Raw genomic sequence first — 24778 nt, forward strand, 5'->3', positions numbered from 1 at the left:
ACAATTGCAGCATTGAAGCAGAGCAAATAGGAACAATTGACCGTTTAAGCCTGGCACACCATTCAATGTCATCATGGCTGATCATCCAACTCAACACCCTGTTTAGAGTTTTTGAGGAGATTTATAGCTTGGGTTGTAGATGAGGTTGTAGACTTGCTCGCCAAGCCGGCGTGTTTAGTTGCAGACATTTCGTCACCTTGCTAGATAACATTGTCAGTGTGCTTCTGGTGAAGCGTCAGTGTTCTGTCCCACTTGTTACTTATATGCCTTAGTTTGCTGCAGTGGTTGGTATTATTACAGCAGATCATGTTTTTTGAATATCCATTCCATTTAAAAGCTCTATAAGTGCTCCTGTTCTACTTTGTGCAATTCCTGGTTGTTGTAGTGGCAATACACAAGACCACTCAGACCTCTGGATATCAGGGTAACCAACAACCATCCTGCAACAGCTACTGACAAATGTAAAAGATCCCATACCCACAACCAATAAAACTAATGTAATATACAAAATACCATGCAAGGACTGTGAAAAGCATTACATAGGCCAAACTCAAAGGAAACTGGCAATAAGGATACACGAATACCTACAAGCCACCAAGAGACATGACCAATTCTTACTGGTCTCAATACACACGGACAAAGAAGGACACAAAATTGACTGGGCCAACACATCCATAATAGCACAAACCAAACACAGACATGCCAGGGAATTCCTGGGGACCTGGCATTCCAACTGGAACTCCATCAACAAACACATTGAACTGGACCCAATAAACAAACCACTGAAGAACAGAACTGGAAATAATGCCAATCACCGCAGCATATAAACAACAAGCAGGATGGAGTTACCAGTGCTTCACCAGAGACGCACCGTTGATATGACCTAGCAGCGTTACGAAATGTCTGCAATCAAACACACCGGCTCTGCAAGCAAGTCTACAACCTCAATATCTTGTTTCCAGTTTCTCCAAATATCCTTTTATCCCTTTAGCCCAATTAATTATATCTAACTCCTTTTAGAAAGCATTCAATGTTTAGGCCTCATTTTCTGTGATAGAAAATTCCATAGGCTCACCTCTCTCTGGATGAAGAAATCTTTCCTCATCTCAGTTCTCAATGGCCTATCTGATATCCTTAACTTTATCCTTATCCTTAGTGACTAGTGTATAAAGACAACTAGGTTTGTTTCACCTTCCTCTTTTCCAATCTATCACCATTCACTTAATAATCTGCCTTCCTGCTTTTGCTACCAAAATCACATTTATCCATGTTATACTTCATCTGCCATTCATTTCATTTGCCAACTCACTCCACTTGGCCAAATCACACTGAAATATCTCTGCGTCCTGCTCACAGTTCACCCTCCCACCCAGCTTTGTGTTGTCTGCAAACTTGGAGATATTTCAACAATAACAAAGTTGCTGGAAAAGTTCAGCAGGTCGAGCATCATCTGTGAAGGAGAAAACAGAGTTAATGTTTCGGGTCCAGTTACCCTTCCTCAAAAGATTGACCAAACCCGAAATGTTAACTCTGCTTTCTCTTTTACAGATGCTGCCAGACCTGCTGAGCTTTTCCAGCAACTTTGTTTTCGTTCCTGATTTACAGGATCTGCAGTTCTTTTGGTTGTTATTGGAGATATTACATTTAGTTTCCTCATCTAAATCATTAATATATATAATGAATAGCTGAGGTCCAGCACTGATCCCTGTCGGATGTCGCTAGTTACTGTCTACCATACAGAAAATACCCATTTATTCCTATTCTTTGTTTCCTGTCTGCCAACCAGTTCACTGTCCATGTCAGTACATTACCCTCAGTCCCATGCCTTTTTCATTTTACATGCTAATCTTTTATGTGGAACATTATGGAAAGCCTTCTGAAAGTTCAAGTAAACTACATTCCCTGGTTCCCTCAAATCAAGTCTACTAATTATGTCCTCAAAACATTTCAGTAGATTTCTCAAGCACAATTTTTATTTTATAAAGCCATGCTGACTCTATCTGATCCTGCCGCTGTTTTCCAAGTGCTGTGCTATTAATTTTTTTGTAATGGAATCTTGCTCACTATCAATATCAGGCTAACTGGTCTAAGATTACTTTTTATCAGTGATAATGGGAACTGCAGATGCTGGAGAATCCAAGATAATAAAATTTATTATCTAAGATTACTTTTTCTCTTCTTTTCTTTTTTTCCCATGTTTTTCTTGCACTAATACTTCATATTATAAAATTGTTTTCATAACAGTGATCACTTTTCAGTAAGAAGAAGCATAGCACCCAACTATGAAAAGAAATGGGAAATGCAGCCCCCCTTATGTTACTCCAAATAAGTAAAACTGTTCGCTCACCCTGTTTTCCCCCCCAATTCTTGCTAAATTTTTCGCACCTTCAACGTTCTGTTTATGGTCCTAGTTTTTCTATAGCCTCAGCCCAGATAACAGGAATACAACATAACAACCTGGAATCACATTATGGCTGCAAAATTACTTTCTTATTAATGCATAATTAATGAAACCTCTATCACTGTTGGTTCTCTTGATTTTCCTCCTTCAGCCCACCCTCCCCATATCACTGATCCTTCCATACAGCTGTAGACTTAGCTCTGGATAAACCTACTGGAGAAACTGTCAACTTAACCAGTAGAACTGAATACTAGTTACAGAGTGGAATGCAGTCAGAATTCTGTGCACCATCTGGCTGGTCTTCTTTGTCTGTCTTCAAGCACTGATTCACTGCCAAGTTGAAGGGTGAAATGCACTATCTACACAGCTTTCAACCTTTTGAGGTGCATTGCAGACCTTGAGCTCTTCTGGCTGACAATACTTCCTGCGTGTGTTTTTTCAGGACACAGGAATAGTCCTCGATTTCAAGTAGTTCAAGATGAAGCACTAGACAGGACATGAAATGCCCTTCTATGCATATTCTTACGTAGCCATTTAAAACTTATGGGAAATGAACCATACTTACAGAAATAAATCATATTGATAAAATAACTTAAGTAAATACCTGTTGTTAATTAAACAAATATTAAATCTAGGATGTATAATGTTTGCTGTTGGACTAAATAAATAACCTAGAGTTTTGCAACACTAAATATTTGTTTGTGTGGCTTGAAGCACTTTTGTGGAAAGAACAGACTTCATGGATAGAATGTGCTGTTCCAAATTGTTTTTTTTTTGCATTTCTTCTTTTTGAGCATCTTGTTATTATTTGCACCATTCCATGGCTGATGGTGTGGGAGGGAATCTGCTTTCAGACCAGTTTGAGAGTTGTCTTAGCATTGACTACTTGAGGATGTGTAGGATTACTCAGTTTACTCATCCCCTGTACTCTATGAACTTGAGAAAATTGTGCTGTGAATCTCTTTTGTGCTGTAGTAAATGTTGAGACTTCATATTCTGGGGACTCAGAAAAAGTGGCTAAAATCTTTCCACTATATGGCACATCTCATTTCTCCAATTTGGACAGCTCATTTTACATTCTTATGGTGAAAGGTCTGGATTAATTGTTAGAGGATGCACATGTTCAATATAATATTGAAAGTTTGAATATGACTCAGAATGATTTATTCCAACAGAGGGCTGGTGGTTTATTTGGTAACCATGTTGGCTATTATCCAAGTGATTGTCGAGGCTCCTTTCCACAAACTTTCACCACACAACGTCCTTTGCACCTCAATAAATCAGGAACCTCTCAAGCTGAAATAGAATCACCGTCCCATGAGAAACTGGTTGATTCAACGTTCACTCCAAGCAGCTATTCCTCTTCTGGATCAAACGCCAATATTAACAATGCCAATAATACTGCAATATCCAGATTCCCAATTTCAGTCAACTACCAAAGCACCGTCAACACAGTGGATGGTCATAACAATTCTTTGACTTCAGCGCTTATATTGCAAGGCACAACATGGAGAATCAATCCGAAACGGTAAGATTGTAATATTGCAAGGTATTTTTCTACTAAAGCAATTCTTTGCCATTTCAGTTTAAGGTGTGTTATCTTGTAAACATCTTCGTTACAATGGAGAAAAGGCTTTCTTTGTCTGTCTTGAGCCCATTATAAAAAGCAGTGTGTAGTGTGTCCGTACATAGTATGAGCCGGACTTGAATAAACAATGTGCATGGTGTGTGCACACTGCAACATTTGATGTGCTTATGATGAGAGCTACACAAATGCAGGCAGTATAAAGTTTGCATGATCCCAAAACAAAAGAGGCTGAATGCACTAGATAACTATGGTGAGTTAAAATTTAAGACTTTCAATAAACAGCATTGTAGATCCACAGCCTCACTAAATTTGTAAGGTGTGTGTGAGTGTCCGTCTCAAAACACTTGTTTAGGGTAAGAACCAGCATATGGAGTCTTCTAAATTGGAAATATTTTTGCACCACAGCTACCACCTTGTTCTGGCTGACCAGGAAACAGATCCTGCTCTTGCCTCCTCCCACACTTATTCGTAATTTTCCAACAGTTGTTATATGTACTTAAGAAGATATCAAATTGATTAATTTTTCTTCTCTGTTTTCATGCTTTCTTGTGGAACAGGACACGGTATTATGAAACATTGATACGGTATGTACCCTTCTGAGTATTCCCTCACTTTAACAATAGCAGTTTTGACCTTTGTAATGTTCTTTTTAATAAACGCACTTATTATTATGGAGGCTCAATTTATTTTAGAATTTCTTCAGATTCCTCTTCTTTGATACAACATAATTCACATGGAGAACAGAAAGGTCATTTAGGTCATCCATGGAGAAGCGATACCAAATTGGTAACATTGTATAATGTTGACTAGTAACTGTTTGACTTCAATATTTCAAAATTTAACTGTGAAGAAAAATTTGTTTTATTTTGTAGTCCAACTTTATACTGCCTTGATGTCACAAGTCTTAGAATCATTCCCCTATAATCAGGATAATTTCTTTTTGTTTAGCTGTTTAGCTAAATATTGTTCAGGTTAATCTAGTACAGTACTAGTTTCTTTCATTTAAATTCTCCTGGAACTATCAGCACTAATTTTTAAAACGTGGAAATCTGAAACAAAAGCAAAAAGTGGTGGAAGCACTTAAAGGTGAGGCCTATTCAAACTGTCCTTTCTCTCTTCTGTATTTCCAACATTATCTATTTCTCTCTTTACAAATATGACCAACAATTTTGTATCATTAAGGATCAATATAGTCAACTATTACATGATATTTCGTCACTTACCAAGGATGTGCACATGATTGTTTCATTTCTCTGGTTTACATCAGACATAATGACCCTGTTACACTCTTGTATTTTTAGTTCAGACTCTGAAGATAGCAGTTTGCCAATTATTCAGCGAGAGGAAGCATATTCCGATGAAATTTATGATGAGAACTTCAATGAAGATCCTCATTGCTGTAGGGAGGACAGCATACTTCCTTCAGAACTGTGAGTACTTCTTTCTAGTTTGAGATGGTATCAAATTGAAAGAAAGACAAAAATGCTGCAAAGAATAGAAGCAAGCCAGATATTTTGGAAAATTGCCAAAACCAGCAAAGATTGACTAAAACACAACAAAGAGGGAAAAAATAGAATAAGAATAAGCTTGCAAGAAATATATCAGTAGACAGCTATAGCCCCTTGCAACCAAGTAAAAAGGAAGAAGTATAGCTAGAGTAAATTTGGACCCTTGGAAGTTAAGACTGGAGGATAAGCAATGGGAAACAAGGGAGAGACTTCGGCAAGTACTTTGTATTCGTCTTTACAGAAGAAAATGCAAAAGTTACTCCAAGTATGACAGAAAATCAAAGGTCAGTAAGAAGGGAGGGATTTAAAGATAATTACTGTCACTTAAAAGAAAGGGAGATTAATGTGACTAATGGCTGTAAAGTCCCCAAGGCCTGTAAATTAGGGTTTTAAAAGGGTCTTGGATGCATTAGTTATAATATTCCAAAATTCCCTGGATTCATAGATTGGAAATTACTAAAATCACACTTCTATTCAGGGGTGATACAGAAAGCAGAAAAGGTATAGAACAGTTAAACTAACAGCTGCTGTTAGGACAATGTGAAAATCCATTAAGGGAATGCTAGCAGAAAATATAAAAAATTATAACATAGTCAAACAGAGTCACCGTGGTTTCAAAAAAGAGAAATCTTGTTTGACAAATTCATTTAAGTTCTCTAGGATGGAATGAGCTGGGTGGATAACAGCAAACTGGTGTATTTGGATTTCCAAAAATCATTTGATCAGATGCTGCATAAAAGCTTATTATATAACACAACAGCTCAAAGTGTTAGACATAATACATTAGCACAAGTAAAGGATTGGTAAACCAAAAGAAAGCAGTCTGTATGAATGGTCACTTTTGTTTGAAAAACCAACTAGTAAGGCTCCATCATGATCAGCTGTAAAGTCACAAAGAAACAGAGAAACCAGGTGCAGGAATAGGCTAAAATTGTGATCAGAGATAATGGGAACTGCAGATGCTGGAGAATCCAAGATAACAAAGTGTGAAGCTGGATGAACACAACAGGCCAAGCAGCATTTTGCTTGGCCTGCTGTGTTCATCCAGCTTCACACTTTGTTATCTATTATGCAGGAATAGGCTATTTGTCCCTTTTGAGCCTACTCCACTATTCAATATGGCCATCGCTGATGCTCTTTCTCAGTGCCATTTTCTCACATTTTCGCTGTGCCCCTTGATCTTAAATCTGTGTTGTTCTTAAATATATTTAGTGGCTTAACCTCAACAGGCTTCCATTGAGAGAATTACACAGATTCACTATCCTTTTGAGTGAAGAAAGTTTTCCTCATCTCAATCTTGAAATCCTAAATATTCTGAGATGGCATAGCCTGATTCTAGACTCCCCAACGAGGGAATCAACCTCCTTGCATCTACTCTGTCCAATCCTTTTCAAATTTCATATGTTTCAATTGAATCCCCTCTCATCCTTCTAAACCCTGGTGAAAACAGGGAAGGTTGAACCAATCCCTTCTCATAGGAAGTCCAGTCATCCCTTGTATCAGTCCAATGAACATCTGCTGCACTTTGTCTATAGCAAGTATATCTTTTCTTATGTGGAGAATCCAAAACTGCATGCAATGCTCCAGATGCGGTTTCACTAAGGTCCTGTATAATTGCTGTAAGGAATCCTTACTTCTAACCTTAAATCTTCTTGCAATGAACGGCAATATACAATTTGCCATCCTAACTGCTTGCAGCATGAGCCTACTTTCATTGACTGGCATACAAGGACATTCAAATCAATACTTCCCAATGTATCCCCGTTTAGGAAATACCCTTCCTTTCTGTTCATTTTTCACATCAAAGAGCATAACTTAATATTTAGCCATGTTGTACTGCATGTGCCAAGTATTTGCTCACTCAACTTGACTAAATCTTCTTGATGCCTCTTAGAATTTTCCTCACAACTCTAACTCATTCTGAATTTATAAATCTATCTCAAGCTGATTCTCTTAGACAGTATTGTTTCAACAGCAGTTTGAGCAAGCAGTTATTGAAGATTGCAGACAGCTGGAGCCAATGGGTTCTTTATTCAGATAGAGTTCTAAGTGGCAAAAGAAGTGGATTAGCCTATGGACGAGTGACCAGTTATCGGTGACAGAGGCCTTTAGTGTGCCAATAACCATGTGATTTATTCTCAGATAACTGAATAGCTCATGCTGGGAACAAGGTATAGAAAAGTGATCAAATCTCCACCAGCTCAGAAGCTGCCTTGTTGTTCTCGGCAGTCAAAACCCAATTTAGACTTAAAGAAAACCAGTTTATATTTCCTTCAGCAGTTACAGAGTCATACAGCATGAAAATAGACCCTTTAGTCCAACTAGTCCATGCCAAAAATGTTTCCAAACTAAATTAGTCTCACATGCCTGTCTTTGGCTCATATTCTGCAAAGTCTTTCCTATTCATGTACATAGCCAAATGACTTTTAAATGTTGTAACTGTACTGCATCCACCATTTCCTCTGGTAGTTCGTTTTCTATGTAAAAAAAAAGTTGCCCCTCATGTCCTTTTTAAACTTTTCTCCTCTTAGCTTAAAAATAAGCTCCCTAGTTTTGAACTCACCAAATTTAGGGAAAAGACTTTTGCTATTCACCTTATCTATGCCCATCATCATTTTATAAACATCTATAAGGTCACTCTTCAACCTCCTATGCTCCAGTAGAACAAGTTCCAGTCTATCCAGCCTATTTTTATAACTCAAACCTTCCATTCTCAGCAACAATTTGGTAATTTTTTTTCTGAACTTTCTCCAGTTTAATAATATCCTTCCTATAACAGGGCAATCAGTACTGCACACAGTATTCCAGAAGAGGAATGTCCAATGTTCTGGAATAATGTCCTGTATAACATCAACGTGATATCCCAAATGCTGTACTTAAAGGTCTGAGCAATGAAGACAAGAGTGCTAAACACCTTCTTAACCACCGTGTCTACCTGTGATGTAAATTTCAAAAAATTAAGCACCAGAACCCCTAGGTCTCGTTTCTACAACTCTTGCAAAGGCCCTACCATTAATTGTATAAATCCTACCCTTGTTTGTTTTTCCAAAAGTCAATATTTCACATTTATCCAAGTTAAACTTCATTTGCCACTCCCCAGCCCATTGATCCAATTGATCAAGATCTCTTTGTAATCTTAGATACCCTTCTACACTGTCCACTGTGGCACCAATTTTTGTATCATCCACAAACTTACTAACCATGCCTCCTACATTCTCATCCAAAGCATTTATATAAATGACAAATAACTGTGGACCCAGTACCGATCCCTGTAGAACACTGCTGGGCACAGGCCTCCAGTCTGAAAAACAACCCTCCACCAAGAGTCTTTGTCTCCTACCCTAAAGCCAATTTTGTACCCAATCAGCAAGCTCACCCTGAATGATCTAACTTTACCAAATAGTTGACCATGTAGAACCTTTTCAAGCGCTTGACTAAACTTCAAGTAAACAACATCTACCACTCTGCCCTCATCAGTCTTCTTGGTTGCTTACTCAAAAAATTTAATCAAGTTTGTGAGTCACAATTTCTGTGTGTCTTCCTGACAGTCCCTAATCATTCCTTGTCTCTCCAGATGGATCTTAATCCTATCTTTCAGAATCACTTACAACAACTTATCCATCACCGATGTCACACTCACAGGTTTATAGTTCCCAGGCCTCTCCTTCATGCTTTCTTAAATAAAGGCACTTACTCTGCTATAATGTGAATTGTTTTCAAAACATAAGTATTTTTTTCTCTGCGTTCTCTAGCCTCCATTTCTTTCTCCGCAATAAACATTGACACAAAATATTAATTTAATGTCTCCCCAACTCCTGAGGCTCAACACAAAGACAACCTAATTGATTTATAAAGGGCCCTACTGTCTCTCAAGTTGCTCTTTGTTCTTAAAACCTGTAGAATCTCTTTGGATTACCCTTAGTCTTATCTATCAAGACTATCTCATATCCCTCTTTGCCTTCCTGATTTCCCTCTTAAGAACACCCCTATACTCTTTATACTCTTCAAGAGAGCTATTTGATCCCAGTTGTCTATATCTAATATATGATTCTTTTTTATTCTTAGCTAGAACCTCAATATCTTGTTCCCCCATCTTAGTTGCCTTGTCTTTCACTTTACCAGGAACATAATGCCTCTGAACTGTAATCACACTTTTAATAGCTTCTCAACTATCAGTCATCCCTTTACCTGCAGACAGCCTACTCCATTACTATTTTAAAATGAATAGAATTATGATCTCTAGCCCCAAAGTGTTCCTCTACTAACACTTCAGTCACTTGCCCCGCCTTATTTCCTAAGAGAGGGTCAAGTTTTGTGGCTGAACTGAGGTTGAGGCTGTTCTTTTCACTCCCAAGGTTCCTGCTTCTTGTGGTGGCATTGTCTCAGATAGTCAGCTCCTTTAAACACAGTTCTCTGGGTCATCCTTACTTACAGTGGCTTCCTGTCAATTTCTGTGTCAGATGGTAACCAAAGTGCAGATTCCTCCTATGTTGTTACAGCAGTTTGATATAGCAATGTAATTAATTAGCATAATTAATAAATGTAATTAATATCATTAAGTTACTCCATATGAATGAGTTTCTGCCCCAGGAAGGGTGTTGCAAAAGCCAGTATTGGATATTGTGATTTCCTTATTAATTGCGCTGACCCTGTGAGCTGGGCTGTCTCAAAAGCTGGTCTACCAAAACTCCAATCTACTGTTCTGTTCAAAACCTTGCAGCATTGCCTCATCAACACCCATTCAATACAGTCAATTAAGCTGAATGGTTTTCATATCTGTTGGCCTGATCCAATTTGACAGTGAATTCTGCAAGCTTCCTGGCTTATCAGCTTGGCTCCCTAGCCAGCATGCTATTTAGTTGGCCAATTTTGCTTTCAGTGTCCCTAATAGGCTGCAATTTATTTGGAAGTGACATTCCACTACTTACAGAAGGTAAGTGCATAAGGAAGAAAGTGGGTGAGTGTTGCAGTGAGGCAGTAGGTAGAGGAAGTTGAAAGGCAGATGAGTATGTGAAGACGCTATTCCAAAACGTCAGCTTTTGTGCTCCTGAGATGCTGCTTGGCCTGCTGTGTTCATCCAGCTCCACACTTTGTTATCTTGAGTATGTGAAGACGCTATGTCAGGTCCTTAGAGTACTATATTCTCATACCAGTTTAAAATCTGCTTTGAAAGCACAAGATGATAAAGAAGTTTATACTTCTTGTTTATACTCTGTGGCTAGGTCAGGTTGAAGAGTGCTTGGGTGGTGAGGCATTTTCATGGTCTCTGCAAGAGTCAGAGGGTTGGGGGTGGTTTTTTGGTATGTGGGGCAGATGACAGGAAGAACTGGATGACTGATAGACTTGAGTCAGACCTGGTGGTGGTTGTCAGGTCAGGTGGTGGAAGTATAGCTCAGAGTTGGAGAACTTTTCAGAGGGTTCCTGACAAAGTGTAATTGCCCATCAGAAGTTTAAACTTCTGGGCAGTTTTGAAAAAGACAATCCATTGGGATCTCAACTTTGGGGTATGTCCAGTCTCTGATTGACTGGAGACATAATTACCTGGATTATTGTTTATGCACTATTCCTGATCTTCACTATTTTGTCTTTCAATATGTATCCAAATTTAATGCAGATTTTTTGACTTTGAAAAAATGGGCTGAATTTTACCAAAAATTGGCTAACTGTTCATTTCAAGGCATTTAGCAGTAGGTTTTTATCTGAATTTTTGTGATTTTTCTCAGGCAATTCCCAATGCTGACCCCATTATGTACACATGATATCTCTGTGGTGCCACTGTCATGCTAACTCACATTTATTAATAGATTATAACCATGGTGCCATATTTAACGCCTAGATATGTTCCAGGTGAATCATAGAGAGCCACATATACAGCTTCATTGTCACATAGTGGGAGAGAAACAGAAAAAATAAAACTTCAGATGGCACATGGGTAAAACTCATTGGAACATTCAAAAATGCATTCTTGGTCATCGTTACCTGTCTGATTGACTGTCATTGCAACTACAGCTAAAAGGATTAAACCTTACAGGCTTCCCATCCTTATCATCATTAATATGTTAGAATCTTCCCTGAATGATCATTGCAAAGAACCACAACAAATTGTTTGGTTTTTTTACCTGCACTAAAAGGCAAGGGAAGACTGAAGTTTGGTGAGCCTGTAAGTTCTGAATGAGGTGGCAAGGTGCAAACAGGCAACACAAGACAAGGCAGAGATTGTGAGCATCCAAATAGACAGAAAATGAGTAAGCACTAAGAAAGCCTACCAAGAGCCCTGAATTGTGGCGGAATGGTAACGTCATTAGACATGTAAACCAGAGGTCCAGGCTTGTGTTCTCTGTCTGTCATGTGTTTTCTCTGCTTGTCATGTGTTTGATGTAGATAGTGTACAGGCATCTGTACTTTAACTTTAAAAGAGTAAAGGCCTGAGATGCATCCTGCTCCAATCAATGAGACTGGGCGCTTGTCCCTGTCCACAACCAGCCTGCTAGCAGCATTGTAATGCAAGGTGTTGGTGTGCTCCAAAGTGCACTATTGAAGTGGAAAATGCATTTTAGGTGAATAAAAGAAATATGATGGATGTGATGTCTGGTGTGAGCCCAATGCTAACCTCCACAACTGGTGCAGTGCATCCATTACTGCGCACGGAGCATGCCCTGAGATGTTGGTACTGCTGGCAAGATGGAAGCCCAGAGGAGGCAGCGGCAAGCGGAACCTGCCGGGTGCATACTCTGACTTAGACATCAGGAACTGCTGATATCTAGTTTCTCTCAATTTTGTGAGAGAATAATAGCATATAAACTAAGTGAAAAGAGGTAATAAAGAGGTGCTAATGCATGAAAATGGGCCTCTCACCACTCACTAGTGACATTCTCTTCTCACCTTTCAAACCTTGGGGCCAAAATCAAATGTTACTTCTCAATGACAAGAATCTTTTCTTTCCCCAATCCCATATTTTTCCTGCACTACAGTTCTGAGGAATGAGGAAGGGTCACCAGACCCAAAACATTAACTCTGATTTCTTTTTCACAGATGCTGCCAGACCTGCTGAGCTTTTCCAGAAATTTTGTTTTTGTTCCATATTTTTCCTAACTGTCTCACCATTGTTAAAATCATTCAAAAGCTGGAAATTCAGCTGTACCAATTTGTCGTCATCTGTGAGAAATACTTACACGAAGAATGACTTCAAAAAGCAATATTTTTGACTGATCTGAAAAACATTTTTTAAGTTTAACTGAGATGACTATTCATCCTTGGGGAGGTGATGGCCTAGTGGTATTATCGCTGGACTGTTAATCCAGAGACCCAGATAATGTCCTGGGGACCTGGGTTCAAATCATGGCAAAGGGTGGAATTTGAATTCAGTAAATATCTGGAATTAAGATTTTAATGATGACCATGGACCCATTGCCAATTGCTGGGAAAAATCCATCTGGTTCACTAATGCCCTCTCGGGAAAGAAACAGTCATCCTTACCTGGTCTGGCCACATGTGACTCCAGACCCACCACAATGTGGTTGACTCTTAACTGCCTTCTGGGCAATTAGGGATGGGCAATAAATGCTTTGTAGCCAGCAATGCCTTCATCCCACGAAATGAATAAACAAAAAAAACTAATGAATCTCAGTACCTCAGCAATATTAGGGAATATCTATTTGTCAGCATCTGCTTTTAATTGAGTGTAAGAACAATTTGTCATTCCTATTGATCAGGATGGAGTATCGATTTCTATAAGGATTTGGCTTTTTGATTATATTTTTTATAAATTCAAGTCAGAATGAACAGTATGTACAATCTCTGTGGAAGTGCCAATAATAGAAACAGAATTGTTGGAGAAGCTCAAAAGGTCTTGCAGCATCTGCAGAGAGATAAACAGACTTAACATTTCAAGTCCTTTTTCAATCATATCACATTCAAAACACTGGCACAGATTTTCTGTTGGCCATTCTGTCATTATACCAGTGTAGTTAGGAGTCCCTATGGGGACTTTTAGAATCTCCATCCCAATAAGTTTCAAAAGGAAGTCTCCAGGAAACTGAATTTTCTGCTGGGCAATTCCAATACACCTGGAGTCTTCTGATGGTCTCCATTTAAATCAGAGACTTCAGATGATTCTGATGAAATTAAGTAAAATAGTTATTCATGAAAGGTTAGACATAGTCTAACTCCTGAGTAACTATTAAACAGACTTATTTACCTACAAACTCAAAACTACTCATCCTCAGACCCCCTACAACCCCTACAAGGCATTTGAGATGGTTCCCCACAGCAGGCTCATCCATAAAGTCAGGAGGTTTGAGATACAGGGAGATTTGGCTGTCTGGATTCAGAATTGGTTGGCTGACAGGAGGCAGAGAGTGGTTGTAGATGGTAAGTATTCTGCCTGGAAGTCAGTGCTGAGTGGTGTCCCGCAGGGCTCTGTTCTTGGGCCTCTGCTCTTTGTAGTTTTCATAAATGACTTGGATGAGGAGGTTGAGGGGTGGGTTAGTATATTTGCTGAGGTGCTGTTGATAGTATCGAGGGCTATTGCAGGCTTCAGTGAGACATTGATAGTATGCAGAGCTGGGCTGAGAAATGGCAGATGGAGTTCAACCTGGATAATGCAAAGTGATGCATTTTGGAGGATCGAACTTAAATGCTGAATATAGGATTAAAGGCAGGATTCTCAGCAGTGTCGAGGAACAGCAGGATCTTGGTGTTCAAGTGCATAGCTCCCTCAAAGTTGCCACCCAAGTGGATAAGGTTGTTAAGAAAGCATATGGTGTTTTGGCTTTCATCGAGTTTAAGAGCCGCGAGGTTTTGCTGCAGCTCTACGAAACCCTGGTGAGACCACACTTGGAATATTGTGTCCAGTTCTGGTCGCCCTATTATAGGAAAGATGTGGAGGCTTTGGAGAGGGTGCAAAGGAGGTTTACCAGGATGCTGCCTGGACTGGAGGGCTTGTCTTATGAGGAGAGGTTGACTGAGCTCGTACTTCTCTCACTGGAGAGAAGGAGGAAGAGAGGTGACCTTATCGAGGTGTACAAGGTAATGAGAGGCATGGATAGAGTCGATAGCCAGAGACTTTTCCCCAGGGCAGGATTGACTGCCACGAGGGGTCATAGTTTTAAGGTGTTAAGAGGAAGGTATAGAGGAGACGTCAGAGGGAGGTTCTTCACCCACAGAGTTGTGAGCGCATGGAATACTTTGCCAGTGGTAGTCGTGGAAGCAGAGTCACTAGTGACATTTAAGCAACTGCTGGACATGCGCATAGACGGCAGTGAATTCAGGGGAATGTAGGTTAGGTTATTTTATTTTTGGATTAGGATTGATCCACAGCATAACATCATGGGCCGAAGAGCCTGTACTGTGCTGTACTTTTCTAGGTTTCTAACCCTTGAACCAACCACCAGGACTTGACACCCACCCTCCTGCCCATTTTTCACTTCATCTGCTCAACCCACCCAACAACCACCCCAGGACCTACATCCCCAACATTCTGCCACCCACCACATCTGACCCTAAATTCTTGCTCTGCCAGCCATGACCCAATCACCCTGCCAACCCTGACTGACCTCCCCCTTAGGCTGGAATGCACCTGATACCCTTGTTACCCCCACTATTGGATTTGACTCCTCATGCATTCCCAATTGGACCTGATTTCTCACACCCAACCTAATATATTGTACCACTTACCTTGCCATCTTGCACCCTTACACTCACATTGCACTCTACCCTTAACCCTATTTGCACACCACCTACCCAACACCCTACCACCCTTGTGCCCTACTCTACCTACACAGTTGGTACCAAATTTACCTGGCCCAACCCAAGCCACCCTAATAATTTAGAACATGACTCTACACATCTGACATCCTGCACCTGGCATTCTACACTCTCTCCAGCTATCACCCTTCCTAGCTAGCATCTGATTTACCTGGCATCTTGACATCCTACCCTTCAGCTGACACTTTTACCCTGTTCTTACCAGGCACTGTAACATGACATTATAATTTTGTACTTATTGTTTGACAGCAGGTATCAAAGTGGCTATCTAGAGCTTTAACTGTCAGAATTCAACAGTTTACTGCTGTGAAAAGAGTTTTTCTTCCTCTGATAGCTCTGTGCTTTGAAAGAACTGTCAAAATTGGAGTGGCGGTGCATCTATGAGGGAGCCCCAAGTGGAATTGTCTCTCATATTGCTGGAGCTCCTTTCTTTCAAAAAATGAAGGGTCAGACTGTAATCTGCATGAGATTGCCATTCCTCAGAAAATCTGGCCCATTAACTTTCTATTTTTCTCACCACAGCTGCTGCCTGACCTTCTGAGTTTTCCCAGCACTTTCCATGCTGGATTTTCAGTATCTCCAGTACTTTATTAAAGAACTGCAGATGCAAGGGATCTGAACCAAACATACACAGAAACAGCTGCAGAAATTCAGGTCTGGCAGCATCTGTGGACAGAAAACCTTTTTCAGTGCAGTGACCCTTCTCCAGAAGTTCTTTGAAGTACTTTACTGTATTTTTATCCTAATGAACTATCATTGGGCACTATCATTGATGATAATATACTTGATTTTCTGATAATTATTTACATAAAAGTCAGAAATACATTTAATTTTCATCTATCTTTTTCTTTTACTTTAATAGTGTGTTTTGGTTGTTTGTTTTTGCCTAACTTATAGGAATTCATATCAAGAGCATGATGAAAAACAGCTCACTCCATCAGTGGATTGCTGCGAGGAAAGTGACAAAAGGACCATGTCTCCTTCAAAGGGACTTCTTTCAGCAACATCATTAGGTAACTTAAAAATGCATTTCAAATTGTGTTTTTAATATAACCAATGCTGATAATTAACTAGAAGTGTTGGATGAAACAAATACCAAATAAAATTTTAAGATTCAGGGATAACTCTGGTTCTTTTCCAAAGGTGCACCTGTTGATGTCTAGACAGAATATTCCATAAACAGATTTAATCTGTATGAACATATACCTAAGTTTTTGTTTACATCAAGTACGTTGGCACTCTACCCTACCCAGCCACTCTATATAATCAAGATCTGTATGACTTACTGTGGAATGTGTGGTAAGCTTAGTAATTCTCCCTTCATTTGTTTATATGGAGAATGAAGCTCATTGGGATTCCAGGGATGGTATAAACTACAGTTCTGGTGTGAACAATCAGCAAGCTTGTAGATAGAATATAATATTTGCTAAGTATTACTGATCTTTCATGGCAAAATATTTATTATGTATCATCTTATCCAGAATGTTCCAGATATTCTGATTCTATTAGTATTCGTCTTCAAAATACCTACTTAACTGTTGGCGACTTTTCCAGCCAAGATGCTGTTTGGCCTTTTCCAAACATGTGCATAGATAAACAACAAAAAATCCACACAGTGCTTTACATAGCTAGACACTTTTTTTCTGACAGTTGATGCTACATTTTAGTAGTTAAAGGTCCTAATGACACTCACAGTGATTGACATGTGTATGTAGTATACAAGTGGAGAGGACGGCAGGAAAGTGGATGAGTAGGTCGAGGTGACAGACCCAATAGAGTAGGTCGAGACAGGATGTACCAGGTATGATGTCAGTTTAAGAGTTTTACAGGAGATAAAGTAGGTTTTTCAACCTCCAACATTTTCATATAACTAATAAGCTTACATGAGTTAGAACCTTCTAATTGCACTGACTTTAATGAACTCATTCAGGAGGTTCCAGATGTAGGAGAATTGCCATAAGACCATAAGACATAGGAGTGGAAGTAAGGCCATTCGGCCCATCTTGTCCACTCTGCCATTTAAATCGTGGCTGATAGGCATTTCAATGCCACTCCCCCGCACCTCTTGATTCCTTGTGAGATCAGGAATTTATCGGTCTCTGCCTTGAAGGCACTTAATGTCCCGGCCTCCACTGCACTCCGTGGAAATGAATTTCAGAGGAACACCACTCTCTAGCTGAAGAAATGTCTCCTCATTTCCATTTTAAATTTATCCCCTCTAATTCTAAGGCTGTGCCCATGGGTCCTAGTCTCCCCACCTAACGGAAACAACTTCCTAGCATCCACCCTTTCTAAGACATACATTATCTTATAAGTTTCTATGAGATCTCCCCTCAACCTTCTAAACTCCAATGAATACAATCCCAGGATCCTTAGCCATTCATTGTACATTAAACCTACCATTCCAGGGATCATCCGCTGTGAATCTCCGCTGGACACGCTCCAGCGCCATTGTGTCCTTCCTGAGGTGTGGGGCCCATTAGAATATTACATTTCCTGAAATTATCAAATTCAATATTGATTCATGAAGGCTGCAGGGTCCCGAAGCAGAAAATGAGATGTGGTTCTTCCAGCTTGTACTGAGCCTCGCTGAAGACAGTAGCAATCTCAAGACTAAAATGTTGACCAGTGACCATGGTGGTGTTTTGAAGAGGCAGGCGGTTGGAAGCTCAGTGTCATTTTTGCATACAGAACGGAGGTGTTCCACAATGCATTCACTCAGTCTACATTCACCTCAACAATTTACCTGGAATTCACTCCATCTAGTCTGTTGTATTCACTGCTCACAACATGACCTTCTCTACATTGTCTGTGTTTTATCTCCCAATCTTAGAACTTGAACACCTTCTTCTGTATCCTTTACCCGCCACCACACCTCAGGCCCTGTCATGACGTGGGCTGTTTTCAGGACAGCCAACCCATTTTCACTACATTATGGTCCTCATTATCAGCTTTACTATCTTGCTGGTAAACTATTATTCATCCCTAAGTTTGTTGAACTGTTGTTCCCTGTCCCTGGACTGCATATCCGTCTTTCCACTCATTCCTCTTCTACTCCTCCATCTGAGTCTTCAGCATATATGACAACTTTCCCTTGGTGCTATCACTTCTGAAGAATGGTCACTGGACTTGAAACAATAAATCTGCTTTCTTTCCACAGATGCTCCCAAATCTGCTGAGTTTCTCCAGCAGATCGTTTTTTTGTATGTATTCAAATGTTGGCTGAGAATGGGCCCAAATCTGGCTGAAACAGTCCTTTCTCCAAAATGCCAGAAAGTTTCAAGCATCTGAGAAACGATACACAATTTTTTAATTCATTCATGGAATGTAGGCATATTGCCGAACTTGGTTATATTGTCCTGGGGAAGGTGACAGTGAGCAGTCCTCTTGAACTGCTACTTTCTGTTTGCTGTCAGCAGGTCAACACTGCAACTAGGGAGTTCCAGGATTCTGGCCCAGAGACAGTGAAGGAATGGCAATATATTTTCCAGTCAGCATGGTGAATGTCTTGGAGGGGAACTTGCAGGCTTTGTTCTGGATGATGTCAAGTTTCTTGAGTATTGTTGGAGCTATTCCTGTCTAAGAAAGTGAAGGTTATTCCATCACACGCCTAAATTGCATTTTGTAGATTGTGGACAGGCACTAGGAAGTCAGGAGGTGAATTTTGTGCCAGGTCTAATTTCAATCAGCTGAGGATTTTCCTATTGTTTCCAGTTTTGCCAGGGCTCCTTCATGTCAAAGGCAGTCATTTCTCACTTCACCTTGACATCAAGGCAATGATTATCATAAGCCACTATTTCAGGAGAATAGAGAAAGGGGGAAAATATTAGAAATAAAATAAAAAGGAAAATAAATGAAGTGTTGATATTGAAGTGAAGAAGAGTTTAATGTTTGTTGGTTCTAGTACTATCAATAGAAACTAAGACTGGATTTTTGCAACAAAAGAGACCACCTTCCATTTTCACGGGGTGGGGGGGGGGGGGGATCCGAATGGAATCAGGTTACAACTTGAGCATGCTCATTTTACAGAGGCAACTACCCATAGAAATCAACAACTGTCTCCATTCCAGTGCAGTTTTGATTACCTGTGAGTGTAAAATCTGAAATTAATAATCTGCAGGTTAGGCCTGGCAGCATCAGGTCCAAGTTAGTGGATATTTTTGCAGAACTAGGATAACCTTTTGGAGAGGTAAGATACCTGTTTTGATCAAGTCCCAGGAAACCAGGTCAGATGTCCTTTGGAGGATGTGTTGACTTTTGAGATTTCTAGAAGTAGGCATGGATGTGATGATTTGATGGATCTACACTTTTTGAAGTGGGGCCATGAATGCCATTGTTTGTTGTTATAAGGGATTCTGTACTTGAATGAAACATTTGTTATTATAAAGCATTATTAGCAGAAGAAATGTTGCGTTATTTTTTATGAATGAAGGTATTATTTTTCAGTATAAAGTCTCAAATAGACACTTACCACTATATTTTATCTCATCTTTGCAAAGGTCTTGATGTGTGCTTACATGGATACTTGATGAGTTAGCATGATACATGTAAAGGCAAAAAGAGTGATCAGTGCAGGAGTATCAGTCAGTGTACTCTGCAACTAAGTTGGCATGTGGCCTATAAAAGGTCATGGGTGTCATGGGGTTCTTTGAAACAGCAGTAGAGTGCCAGAGCACAGAACCAGGTCTTCCACCAAGATTGCCTCAGTATTTCTCCGCTGTCATTCTGAGATCACCTGGCCTGCCATCCCAGAATGAAACTCCCAATTTCCAAGCCACTTCTTAAATCAGACTTGCAGAGCCAACAATTTTCTCAACTCTGTTCTCCCAACCCAAAAATGAAATTCAAGCCTCAGTCTTTGTTAGCCTTATTAACATATCAGTTATCAGTAACAATTATTTACATGCCCTTGTTTAATATACTTTCTTCTTGAAGTGAGAAGATCATCATTTCACCTGGAGTGCCTAAAGAGACAGAAAAATCAGGGCTTGGAAGTTCCTTGCACATCTCCACTCTCTCAGAGGACAGCACTCCCACTACATTTAATACAGCACCAGGTAACAGTAAGTTACAAATATTCACAACTACTTCTGTTTCAAAATTATACTGTACCTTTTATGAATGGCTCACAAGACAATTGTTTTGTCTTTGAGTATGCTATGTGCAAAGAATTGATTTGACAGCATGATTTGGATTACTGCTGTTTCAAATTGCTATTTTTATTGCCACCAAATGAATGAGACTGGGTCAGTCAGGTCATATTTCTGATCAATAACAACTCCCCAGGTTACTGACTGCGGATGATTCCTCAAAATGTAATGCCATTGAGCATTAAGCAACATTCAAATTACCAAAATATCAAGAGGGATTCCTTTTTGTTGGAAATGGTCATTCTCAGATATTTGTGTGACTTATTCATTGCCACTTATAAGGTAAAACTGTTCTTTTTTTAATTATTCATTCATGGTATGTCAGGGAGAAAGTGATTAGAGTTGAAAAAGCAAGGTATTATTTAGTATTATTATTTAGAATTTAAAAACTGAGGTTTGAAGACAACAGCGAAAGTTTAAAGAACAGGCCTGAAAGCAAGCAACGTGACAGTGGTGAGTTTAAAGAGTGGGAGTTTAGACTGCACATTCAAATTGCAGCGACTGCATTCTGAAGGACATAACCAATCGATTACTTAACAGGAAAAATGGTGTGTGTTTCCTCTCCCCCTCTAAATAAATGTATTTATTCAAATTAGGAGCTGGAAAATTAAAAATATTTGAAGTCTTAAGTTATTTGAAAAAGACAATAAGATGGCAGGGCAAATGGTCTGTTACATCTACGTCAATGTAGAGACTGGCAGACACCTGTGTGATCCATGATGACCGCATCTTTAGTAAGTATTTGCAGTGCTTGGAATTTGGGCTCACAATTGGTGAGCTAGAGTCTGAGTTTAGGACATTGCAAGGCATCAGGGAGGGTGATTTAACTGGACAATTTGCACTTTGAGCCATTTTCTTCAGATTTAGTCTTCAGTCTGGAGCAGGTTACAATGATTGCAACCAAAGCAACTATGGGGATCAAGAAGGCAGAGGTGATGGATCCGTAGTCCTTGCAGTTGTCCAGTAAGTTAGAGGTTTTTTGAATTGGCATTGATCTCCAGCCTAACGAGCCTACCTGGGATAACATCAACCCTTGGAGTTTTGCCAGTAAAGAGTTTGATTACAATCAATTATTTTCAACAGCATGAGATAGGGCCATGAAGAGAGCAGTTGATGGCAACCTGTGCCAGCTTGTTGATGGTGTTCATCAATGACAAAGGCCAATTGAAGCTGTGAGTAAAAATTTTTCTGCATATTTTATGAAAGAATGAGCTTTTTCTGTAAGTAGTGCTAATCTTTGGTACTGAGGATTGGTGATGAACAATTAGAATGGGGCACATAGGTAAATTTCAAAGCATCCTAAAATTGCTTCTAGTCTGTGATCTGTACAAGATCAACGTACATCTGCTTTCTGGTTCACCCAAATGTATTGTATGCCTCCAGGCTTGCATTGGGTGGTCCTGCAGGCATCTTGCATGGATAGTGATGCTTTGTTATTGCTTCAGACCTTAAGTCTCTAGAGAATGAGACCTCACATACCATGCAAAATTCATGTTAGGACCCCTTGTATGACCCAAAATACTAACTGCATTGGAACTGCCTGGGAAGTTTATACTTTCAATGGGTAATTACTTAGTGTTTGAAACCCTCCAAGAAACCTCAACACTGCATTATTCCAAGAATTCTATTTATCTTAATAGATACTTAGGAAAGGTTAGAGGATTAAAAGTTACTCTGACTCCTGGCCAACAATGTAACTGATTCTTCCCCCACCCTGCCCTTCACCCCCACCAATCACTCAAACTGACCTTGGTATCCAAGGCCACCCTATCCCAGGCCTCAGTTATCTGACTGACCCAAATCCTCGCTCCCCACCAAGAGCTGATTCTACAACCCTCCACCCATGCCTCCATGGAGAACTGACCAGCTAAAACCCCAAATTCCTGAATGTACTATCTCAACCTGGCCTATCCTATTCACTCTCATTCACCTACAACCCATGTCCCCTCACCCACACAGCACCCCACCACTCCAACCACCATTACCCTTTCACCAACTCAACATCTGTAACCATCCACATGCCAGGGACATGTATTCCTCACCCCTTGGTAACCTGCTGCCCTATCCATCTGCCAACTCTTCATTTACCTTACAAATGTACTTTCTCAGTTCTCAGATACCTCCTCTTATTGCTTCTAAGCTGATAGCACCCCCAGCCCTGCTCAGCTCGCTTCTATCTCCTTCCAAAAATCCACAAACATGACTGTCTAGGCAGACCTATTGTTTTAGCCTGCTCCTGCCCCACAGAATTCCTCATCTTACTTTGACTCAATCTTCTCTCCCTGATCTAATCCTTGCTTATGTACATCTATGAACAAAAACAGAAGTTGCTGGAAGCTCAGCAGGTCTGGCAGCATCTGTGAAGAAAAACATCAGAGTTAACATTTCAGATCCAGTGACCCTTCCTTGGACCGCTGGAGGCACCGGACCTGAAACGTTAATTCTGATTTTTTTATTTACACAGTTGCTGCCAGACCTGCTGGGCTTCCAGCAACTTGTTTTTGTTTCTATTTTACAGCACCTTCAGTTCTTACGGTTTTCTCTCAGTAGCTAGCAAAGTTGCTTTGGGACCTTTAAACTTGATATGTGGCAGCTATTGTCATAAAAGAGGTCATGGTTTCTGTGATGATCCACTCCACTGCTGCCTACATGGTTTGCTGGTCTGGACCACTTCATTTATGTAGGTTCTTGCCCCAGACATTTGGCTGGAAATCTCCGGGAAAGATAAGTGGGCAAGTTTTTGTCTGATCTGAGTCAGAAATAGGGATTCTGACCCAAATTGGAAAATTCAAGCCAACGAGGTAAACCATTATAGAGATTTTTTTTAAAATTGCAGATGCTATAATCTAAGGTAGACAAACAGGAAGCTGAAAGAAAACAGCAGGCAGCATCAAAAAGAAAAGACCAGTTAATGTTCCGGGTGTTACTGCTCACCTGAAGAAGGGTAAACCCAAAGCATTGCCTCCATATAATGGAAAAAAAGAAGTCAGTGTGTCTCCTCCAGTAGGTTTTGGATACCTCATTGGTTCCACTGGACTAATCTTGATGCCTATGAGAGGTTGGGTCAGAAGGAGAGGGATCCAACGGAATTTCCGTTCAAATCTCTCTTCTTGCCCACCAACATTAATTTCACTGTCACTCCTGGTGTTTGACCGGTATTTGCTAAAACTCGTTTCCACAGCCACATCACATTCCTCAGTGACTGCCTCCGGTTCAGACTCATCCCACATGGATCCCAACTGAAGTTTCAACCCTCATGTTTTGAATTCTCCCAGGATCACAAATATCTCCGTGATGTTCAATGTTCTACAGACAGCTGCTCTCGCAGCATCCTGAGATCCACACTCAGTGCCATGTGGCGCCACATGTGCACTCTCGCCCTCTCTCTCCAACAGCATCGTAACACACTGGCTCAGGGTTGCACCACTCCGCAGTTCCACTTCATCCTCCAGCTCATTCGTCAGGCAAACAAGAAACTTATTCTTTTCCTTTCAGGCATCAAGGCCCACAAGATGCAACAATTCAAAAATACCCATGGACCTCTCCTCCCCTTCCTTCTGACACTATCCTCTCCTGCAACTCCCCCACCTCCTGTCAGATATTCACCATCCCTCCTAACCTTCCACTCTCCGATGCTGAACGCTCTGTACTCAGCAAAGGCTTCAGCTTTATTGCTCTGCTTCCCAACCTTAACAAATTTCGGGCACGACGTGACTCTGAACTGTTCTTCCGCCATCTTCGCTTCCATGCCCATTTCTTTGGACAAAAGTCCACTCCCCTTCCCACAGACCCCTTTGCCCAACTCCAACATTCTCCCTCCACCTGGACCCCTCCCTTCAGCCTTTTACCTGCACTCGATCTTTTAATTGAGAACTGTCAATATGACATTAGTCGCCTCAATTTCACTGCCCCTCTTGACAAATCCAACCCATCTCCCTCCGAACTGACTGCACTCCATGCACTCAGATCTAACCCTGACTTTGTCATCAAGCCTGCCGTTAAGGGTGGTGCTGTTGTTGTCTGGCATACTGACTTCTACCTTGCAGAGACTGAGCGCCAGCTCTCACATGCCTCCTCCTACCATCCACTGGACCATGACCCCACCGTGGCACATCAGGCCTTTGTATCCACTACAGTTACGGATCTGATTTCAGCCGGTGATCTCCCCCAATCCGCTTCCAAGCTAATAGTCTCCCAAACACGCACAGCTCGTTTCCACCTCCTGCCAAAAATCCACAAACTGGACTGTCCAGGTAGACCCATTGTTACAGCCTGCTCATGCCCCACAGAACTCAGCTCTTCCTACCTTGACTCAGTCTTCTCCCCTCGGTCCAATCCCTACCCACATATATCCATGATTCATCTG

At 40.5% G+C, this 24778-nt stretch overlaps 1 protein-coding gene across 16 annotated transcripts in view; it reads left to right on the forward strand.

Moving 5' to 3' along the window:
- LOC125460699 (voltage-dependent L-type calcium channel subunit alpha-1C-like) overlaps positions 1–24778 on the forward strand; it is an 814036-nt gene that overhangs the window by 766927 nt on the left and 22331 nt on the right. For 10 of the 16 annotated variants that reach the window (XM_048548420.2, XM_048548422.2, XM_048548424.2 and 7 more), the window contains 5 exons: positions 3577–3929; positions 4547–4573; positions 5291–5419; positions 16160–16275; positions 20198–20325. In XM_048548420.2, the coding sequence (XP_048404377.1) occupies positions 3577–3929; positions 4547–4573; positions 5291–5419; positions 16160–16275; positions 20198–20325 (753 nt within the window). Of the gene's footprint in view, positions 1–3576; positions 3930–4546; positions 4574–5290; positions 5420–16159; positions 16276–20197; positions 20326–24778 lie in introns of those variants that run through there. The other 6 variants (XM_048548421.2, XM_048548431.2, XM_048548434.2 and 3 more) reach the window with 2 other exon arrangements.

The sequence above is a fragment of the Stegostoma tigrinum genome, chromosome 18 (assembly GCF_030684315.1).
Source record: "Stegostoma tigrinum isolate sSteTig4 chromosome 18, sSteTig4.hap1, whole genome shotgun sequence".
Taxonomy (NCBI): Eukaryota; Metazoa; Chordata; class Chondrichthyes; order Orectolobiformes; family Stegostomatidae; genus Stegostoma; species Stegostoma tigrinum.